Source organism: Gavia stellata, chromosome 15 (genome assembly GCF_030936135.1).
Source record: "Gavia stellata isolate bGavSte3 chromosome 15, bGavSte3.hap2, whole genome shotgun sequence".
In the NCBI taxonomy this organism is placed as follows: Eukaryota; Metazoa; Chordata; class Aves; order Gaviiformes; family Gaviidae; genus Gavia; species Gavia stellata.
Genome location: NC_082608.1, coordinates 12,750,163 through 12,758,650, shown reverse-complemented (window position 1 = coordinate 12,758,650; position 8,488 = coordinate 12,750,163). Strand labels below are relative to the sequence as shown.

The window sequence follows — 8,488 nt, the reverse complement described above, 5'->3', positions numbered from 1 at the left end:
GCTCCTCTCTCCTTACAGAAGGATATGCATCAGCTTCAGATATGCGTGGGGCTTGGAGGAGAAAAAAAAAATTGGGGGGAGGTTGCAGGGAAGACCGGGACCCCTGGCTGATGAAGAGAGAGGGGAAGAAAGGGTGTATCAGTGAGGCCTCTGATACTGATGTAACAGGACAGAGAATGGGAAGAGGAATGCCTTGAAATACAACCACTTGCTCCAAAGACCCATGTGGCTTTGCTTCTGGCCAACTTCTTCCTAAGTTTTCCCTCATCTGCCTCTCTCAAAATTGTAGTCAAAGACTCCCATTTACAGAATTAGGGTTTCAAGGTTGTGTGGTGGAACAGGAAATAGAAATGGACATTTCTTTGAGCTTGGGAGAAAGTAGATGAGCACTTCAGGGGAGAATTCAAGCAGAAAACTGCCGGAGTTTGCTTTTAGGTGTTAACACTTGCAAAATTTTTGAAAGAGAGGTTGGCCAGAATGGATAAAAGAAAAAAAGCTAGGTATAGAAAAGTATCCCCTTGAAAAACTTTTTATGAGTTAAAGTGGAACCTTCTTGATGTCAAATTTTCCCAAGCCTCTCCATCAAGGCCTGTCTAGAGGAGCACAGACAAGTATTTACAATGACAATTAACTTCAAAACAAAAGCTCCTAAATTTCTATAAGCCATATATAAAAAAGACATTCCATTGCAACTGAAATACATGAAACTAAATTTAGACATATTTCTAAAACAGTTGTTGGTTACTCTAGCCATCTTTGTGCTCTCCAATTTGTGGAATTTATAATTTCTAATTCATACTTAAAATCAGCGGTTGAAAGAGTATTTTCATAGTGTAAAGTGAATTTCAATTATGTATGTAAAGAGTTCTGTAAAATCATTTTAAGAAGTTGTGTCAAAGTCTTATCTAAACCTGGTACGTACCATTTTAATGTTAATTTTAAACTTACAATAGTTAAATTGTTTATTTGAATGCACTGAAAGTGTGTATTTGAAAGGAACCCATGTCACGTACTAGAAAAATAGTGCTCCTTTCCAAGTGCTTTCATTTCTTCAGACAACAAAAAGTTACTCGTCTATGTGAACTGTTATTAGTCCCTGCAGCTTAAAATGGCAGTGATACTTCTAATATGTAGTGAGTTATTAATGAAAAACTTAGGCTGGAAACAGGGCACAGGGTTTAATTGAACAGCAACTTAACAAGTTTTGTGGTGGATTTTCTTCTACAGGCAATTTTAAAACCATGGTTGGAAGTTAACTTTCCTAATAGACAATCTCTGTTTCAAACAAAAAATAATTCAGGAAAGATTGTATTTTAAGAGATCAGATGAGATGATCACAGTGGTATCTTAGATTTTTTTTTTTAATTCTATACATATTGAACTCCTAAAAGTGAAAGAGCAACAAATATGTTCAGAAATATGTTTTCCATGATGTCAATATTTGAAAAATATTTTTATAATAAAAGAATGAATACAAAAGTTCACAGAGATTCTGTACTTTACTAAAAGTCGCATTCCCTATGTGAAAGCGGAAGCCCAAAGCCAGTTTCATCCACAAGTTTATATACATTCCTATGTATGTCATTACTTCTTGACTTAAAAGGAGTCCAATGTGAATCAGTATACATCATGTTTTATTAAATAAAATATTCTATTATACTTATTCTGTGTGTTTATATATATAAATGGCTCAATTAGGAAGAGGTGAGTGGGAAGAAATATGAATTCATGTTTTACAGATTACCCACCCACAAGCGTACTTTAAAACTGTAATTAAAAGTAGGTAATTTTTAAAGTTTTGAAATGTGTCTTATAAATCATGACTTGCCATTTTCTCCTTCCGGTGGGAAGATTACTTTTTACCTTCTAAAGTTACAAAGCAGTAAAGTTTTCCTCCGGCGTGTTTTTTATGGAGACACCCAGTTTAATGCTGTAGTGTTAGAAAAATGTATACTAAAACTTTTCTCATAGTCAGAACTAGTTGCAGAATCATATGTCTAACTTTCTATTCTTTCATAAAAACTATGGAGATAGTGGTATGCAAATGAAGTCCAGGATTAGGGCAAATAAGTGAAGGAAGCATGGATGCTTCTCTAATAAAATTAATAAAATGTGGAACTCTTAACATAGTAATATTGGATAGATTCGGGTATTTTTCCAACCCAAATGATTATTTTTTATTTTTGTGCAATAGCAAATTGAGTAATAGTCTACCATGTTTTAATTAAATTTCCAGGTAGAAACATTTGTTAAAAGTCCAAATTTAATTCAGCTGTAGTATTCCATAAAAGCAATACTCATTTGCTAAGCAAATTTTTGATGTATAGATCTGTGTACACTTAATACTGTTTTTCATAAGCACTACTGTGCTTTCACACTCACTTACTGTGGTCTCCTGTTTATACATCCTGACCGCACCTTTGGGCCTTCAGTACTTTTACTGGCCACTTTATTTAAGAAATATGCCCTGGTTTAATTTCAGGAGACATTTAAACTTGGCCTAATTAAACTGGTGCAACCTATTTTTAATGCATTTTAAAAGTGGTTTATTTTGATTCATCATAAACCTGCTCCTAAAGGTATAAACAATCAGGAAAAACTACCCTGAATAAAAATGTAACCTACATTGAGAGGAAATGGATGTTTACAGACCAGTTATTAGCAGTTTACTCTTGTGACTCAAGCAAGTCATACGACTTAACAGATTGAGTCTGGGAATGGAGAAGAGTTGTGTGCACTTGGGCACTGTGAGCCCTTCACTTGTTTCCATCAGTGCACTGGGCAATTGAAGGTGGGGTATTCACTGATGCACCATTTTCAATATTGTAGAAAATCCTGAAAATCCCAAAAGGAAGACTGAGTCACCATTTCAGGCCACAGAGAATGAACTGTGAGCAATAGTTATTCACGGGAAAAACTATTTATTTTGAAGGTCCCACCAAAGAAACTCCCCTGTCATTAGTCAAAGAAATGATGGGTTAGGACCACTGTCTTTCTCTTAAATGGTATTTCTGAATGCATGAGGCAAGCATTGATGGGAAAAGGGTGTACAGGAGTGCAACAGTGAAAGTGTTAGTAACAAAATAAACTACCTCAAATTTCTTGTGTGGATGCTGAGGGAACACGGTATGCCAGAGCAGCTGCTGTGATGATGCCAAGAATCTTATTTTTGGTTTACAAGTCTTCTGTTAACAGTGCCCACATTAGGAAATTGTATTACTGCAACCACTCTTGTCTAGGTAAAGCAGTAGCTTTGGACATACGTATCTAAAACTGTAAAGCAGACACAGCAGCGCAAACATGAGTGCGGGTACCCCGCGTGCATCTTAGGATTTCAAACACGTTCAACAGCACTTGAAGTTCCCTCCTTTGAAGGGGTTTGTGTGTAAGGCAGCCGAGCCACTACAGCCGGCTGCAGGCACGCTTTCAGTTCTCCTCAGGCGTGAAGAAAATTGCGCTGGCTACAACCATCCTCACAGGGTACGAAGTGAAGGCGAAGGGCACAATTACGGCAGCTTCGCTACCAAAAGGGAACATGACTGCGTGACGCTTCAATTCCCAACATGCGCTCAGCTCACCGCCCTCTGTACCAGGGCCGCAGGCCTTCTCCAAGCCTCAAACCTCCCTGCCAGAAGTCCCTACAAACACAGCTAATGGCAGGCTCTTACGCACCCCCCTGCGCCGCTAAGGCACCTGCCTGGACACTGTCGCCGCTCGGCTTCCCGAGGCGGCCGGGAAGCAGCCTACCGCCCTCTCCCTCACGCCCCCGGCCCTCGCCCAGCCCGGTCAGGCCGCCGGGCCGTGCCCGGACCCTGCCGCCCAGAGTCCGCAGGAGCGCTGCAGAGCTCACCGGGCCTCAAAGGACGTGGAAGAGACGGCCGCGGCCCCGCCGCCCGCGGGGACGCCGCGACACCCGCCAGCGGCGCGCTCTGCCCCCGCCCCCCCGGCGGGGGAGGAGGAAGCCGGCCCCTCCCAGAATGCCTCGCGCGCGGCAGAGGCCGGCGCGCCTGCGCGCTGCGCGGCCGGCTCCCAGCTCAGCGCAAGATGGCGGCGGGTGCCTCCGACCCCCTGGAAGAGATGCTGCTCTTCTCCGAGGAGGTGGACGAGAAGGCGGTCAGCGACCTGGTGGGCTCCTTGGAATCGCAGCTGGCCGGCGGGCGGGGCTCCGCCGAGGCGCCCCAGCCCAGGACCTCCGCCCCGTCCCAGCAGCAGCAGCCGCAGCAGCAGCACCAGGGGAGCCTAGCGGGGGGCAGCAGCCCCGTCCGGCAGCAGCAAGGGCATCCCGCGCCTCCTCCCGCTCCCGGGGCAGAGGAGGCGGCGGGGTGCCCCGGAGCCGCGGAGAGCCGAGCCCCTGCCCAGGGGCCGCTCCCGTCCCCGTCCCCCCCGGCGGCGGCAGCGGCGGCGGCGGCAGCGGCGGCGGCAGGGAGGGGAGTGAGTGTAAACAGTAGTAGTGTGCAGCAATCACATGGAGCGGCTCTCCTCAGCAGCGGCGGCAGCAGCCCCAGCGCGCCCGCCGCCCCTGCCCCGCCGCAGCCCGCTGCCCCCCCGCCCGCCGGCGCCCCTGCCCAGCCTGTCAACAACCATGTGGCTGCCGGCGCCGCTGCCCGGGCCGCGGGGAGCCCCAGCCCCGGCGGCAGCCCGGCCGCCGCCGACAGCGCGCCGCCGCAGCGCGCCGAGGCCGCGGGGGGGAGCGGGACCCCGGCAGGGGGCGGCGGGCCGGCGGGAGCGGCGGAGGGCGCCGCGGCCGCGCCGCTCCCCGGCGAGGCGGCGCCCAACGGGGAGGGCGCCGGGGGCCGGCCGGCGGCAGTCCCACCAGTCAGCAGCCACGGCAGAGCCGACGCCGCCACAGCACAGACCAAGCCCGCGCACGGCCCGCTCCCCGCAGTAAACGCACTCAGTAACTCCGCCAGCCCCGCGCCCGGCGCTGCCGGCGCGGCCGCCCCGCCGGGACAGGGCTCGGTCGCCAACTGCGCCCCGCCGGCTGCCGCTGGCCCCGGCGCCGCGCCCAAGCCGGCGGTCAGCGCCGCGGGCGTCGCCAAGGCGGGCGCTGCCCTGCCCGTCGCCCCCGCGGCCCCCCAGGCCCTGTCGCCCCGGCCGGCGCTGGGCGCTGCCCCCAGGATCGTGGCCCCCCAGCTGATCGTGAGGCCGCCTCAGCAGACCACCATCCAGCTGCCCCCCGGCTTCACTATCCCGCCCGGTAAGTGGAAACGCAGCAGTCGCGGGCCCGCCGCTCTTTCTAACCCTCTTTTCTTGGCTGAGGTTTTTTTTCCCCCAAAGTTGTCGTCTTCCCGCTGCTCGACGTGCTGGAAACAAAAGAAGAGCCACCTGTCTGAGGGCGACGTCTGACGAACAGGCTGCCGTTAATGAGGATGTAATTGGTATGGGACGGGCGGTTGCTAACGCAGAGTAATTATGACTGCTGGTTGATGAGTTACTTGTTTTGTCTTAGGGAGAGAGCGGCAGTCACGGCAAACGGTGCTGTCGTGGTGTAGTGAGCAGTTGTGCACGAGATAAAACGCTGGGCTGTTAGAATAATTCTATATGTGTTTTGAAGGACTCTGTTTTCTGCTTTACTCTTGATAGTCTTGAAGAGTTTTTCTTCTTCAAAGAGTGTCTTCTGCCGTGAATCAGGTGGCAAAATACAGGCTAATTTGTGTAATTTAATCTAAACCGTTTCATTTCGGTAAGTGTGATGGGGTCATTCTCCGCTGCATCTGGGCAGTCTTTACATCACCAGATTTTATTTCAAACTCTGAAATAACTGTTGCGTCCTGTCTATTCTCCTTTCAGTTTCTTAACTTTCATTACTCAAAATGTAAGATCAGCAAGGTTGCTAACTATGCAAAACAGCATCCCTTCATCCTAGTGATTCCTACTCTAACTGTATATTGTTTCATCTGAAATTTTGAAGGGTTCTGTGGTCCCCTACATGGATTTTTATGTTGCAAAAAGTTGGTAACTTTGTGCCTTCTTGATTTAGGAGATGATTTAACATTTGAACTAATTTTTTATTTTTTGCTGTTAATAGCACCGTATGTGGAGCTGTTGATGTAGTCTGAAATAACTTCTTCTTCCACAGTGTTTCTTAAAATATTTCGTATTTGTTAGCTACGTGGAGCAAAAATGTCGTGGTGTAGAAGTTTGCTTCTAAGGGGACTTTTAGTAGTTGTGTCTTTGGCCATAGTTTATGAAACTCCTGCTCCAGATTCTAATGCTCCAACCAGATAAAGCTCAGTGGTTTCATGAAGACCTAACTAACTTGAAACAGATAAGAGGTTGCTGTTCAGACTATATTAGTGCCTTTAACCTTTGATTTCCAGTTGTTAATCTGTTGGATAATTACTATACACGTATGATAATGTGGATCATAACTTTGCATACAGTTTCTGAAGTTTCTTGTGCATTTATTCTGCTACTTAATTTTCAAACAGAAGAGGGAAAACAGAGCCCTTGAAAGCAATATGGTCCAAGATTTATAAAATGTTACAGAAATAATACTGTGGCAAGTTATAATTTGGATTGGATTTTATTACAAGCTAGTTTGAAAGCCATTAAATTTGCATAAACATGAAGATAGTGTGTTCTAAAATGAAGTTACTCAGAAAATACAATGTTATTTTTGAGTTTTTACTCTTTAAATTGGTTGATCATTTATAACTAATTTTGAAACTCCCATATTGTAAACCTCTGTCTAAAGCAGAAATTTAGAATCAGTTTTTGAGAATAGGTTATTTTAGCATATAATACTCATAAATTGTGTATTTCATCTTTATGTGGCTGACAGTAAGGAAAAATTAATCTCATAATTTAACCAGATTCTAATTTGTGCATATTGCTCAGTAAAAGAAATTCGAAGTGCTCCAAACTGAATTAAAACATAACATTAATACATGAACATTTATGCATCTATAGTAGTAATTATGTCTGCAACTTTTATTGAAACTGTGGCCTGTGTTGCAATTGATTTGTCCTTTCCATTCAATTTTTTTTAATTCAGAATTAGTTTTAGAAAATTGGAAGATAATTTAACAATTATCTGTGAATCTGTGTAATGCAAATAGAATGTGTATTGGTAGGCATTATCCTCTGAGGATTTTTATATAAGGTCCACAACATAATCAGAGAAGTGATACCTGTTTGGCCAGCTGGCAATGCACTAATATTTGTGTGTCCAGATGGTTTAGGAATGGCATATACCAAATACATCATCTGCTTACGGAATTTTCTACAAATATAAACCGTGAAGTTTGGTGCTTGAGTGGCTAATGGACCTTAAAATTTATCTTTTAAAATAGTTTTTGTTTCTTCCACCCCTCTTCATTTAAAATTACTCTCTGGGCTTTGAAAGAGAGTTAGGATCATGTCTTTTAGATGTGGTCCTTGCTGTAGCTCTCTATGCCTTTTACCTTAAAGCTTGATTCCCACAAGTCTTTAGTTTGTAGTGGCAGAAATTTACCTTCTTTTTGTGCTTTTAGCGGTGACGATTGGCTGGGAGCACCTAAGACTACATGAGTGAGGGCTTTTATTGGTGCTGCAGTTCACTCACGTGTTCATCCCAGGATTGGGATTTGTATTTCTATGTCAGACACTGAAAGAAAGACTTTCTTGGTATAAGGTACTTTTGAAATTTGTTACTTGCTTGATATAATACTGTTCAAATTCCTTTATCCTCACGATACGTTGCAAACCATGTCCATTTACTGAGGTGTTTTTTTTTTCTGGGAAGCTAATAATTAGAAGTAGATGCAAGCTTCTACCTTCCTTATTTTCCCTTGAAAAGTTAAAAAATATATATGAAGCAATTTGCACATAGACATAAGTTGCAGAAACAACTACTGATTTTATCCACAGAATAAAAGTTGACTTCCTAGTTCCTTATTTTTTGGTTCTCCAGTAGCTACAGGCAAGATGTTTTCCTGTTTATAGACCCGTTGTATCCTACATTGTATCCTCTCTAGGTTAAATTATTAAAATGTATTCTGGAACTACCTTGGAAGTTCTTGTAAAATAATCTGGCTGGGTAACTGCTTCTTAATTCTGAGAGAACTAGAGGAAGCACATCACATGCTTTGCAGTGATCTTGAATAAGTGGGAAGCTCCAGATGATCCAGGGACCAACTTAACCATTGTCTCCCCTTTTCTGTCCTGCTGATTGTGGAAAACTTAGGCCAGTTACACTTCAGGCAAAACTTGACGGCACTGGCTGTGTTGTGTAGAAGGCCTCTGTTTGTGAAATGTTTTACTAGAAAATAATCTGAAAGTATTAGAAAACACTTGCTAAGTACTCTGTTAATTTGAAAACAATTCCTTTGGTGTTTTCCTAAAATATCTGCGCTTGTATCATTTTGTGCTGAGGAGTAGTTGTGCTGGTTCTCTGGGTTTGATGATATTTTTTCTTGATGTCTAAACCACAGGTAGTGCCTCCCAATACGGTGATGGTGGGTGCCAAAGAAATCCATGTGTTAATGCTCAACAATTAACTAAATCT

At 44.7% G+C, this 8,488-nt stretch overlaps 1 protein-coding gene across 1 annotated transcript in view; it reads left to right on the top strand.

Moving 5' to 3' along the window:
- The first annotated feature begins 4,044 nt into the window (after window positions 1-4,044).
- Window positions 4,045-8,488, top strand: part of LOC132318239 (transcription initiation factor TFIID subunit 4-like) — a 145,934-nt gene continuing 141,490 nt past the window's right edge. Inside the window, exon 1 of the mRNA XM_059824933.1 lies at window positions 4,045-5,197. Coding sequence (XP_059680916.1) covers window positions 4,045-5,197 — 1,153 coding nt within the window. The remainder of the gene's footprint in view (window positions 5,198-8,488) is intronic.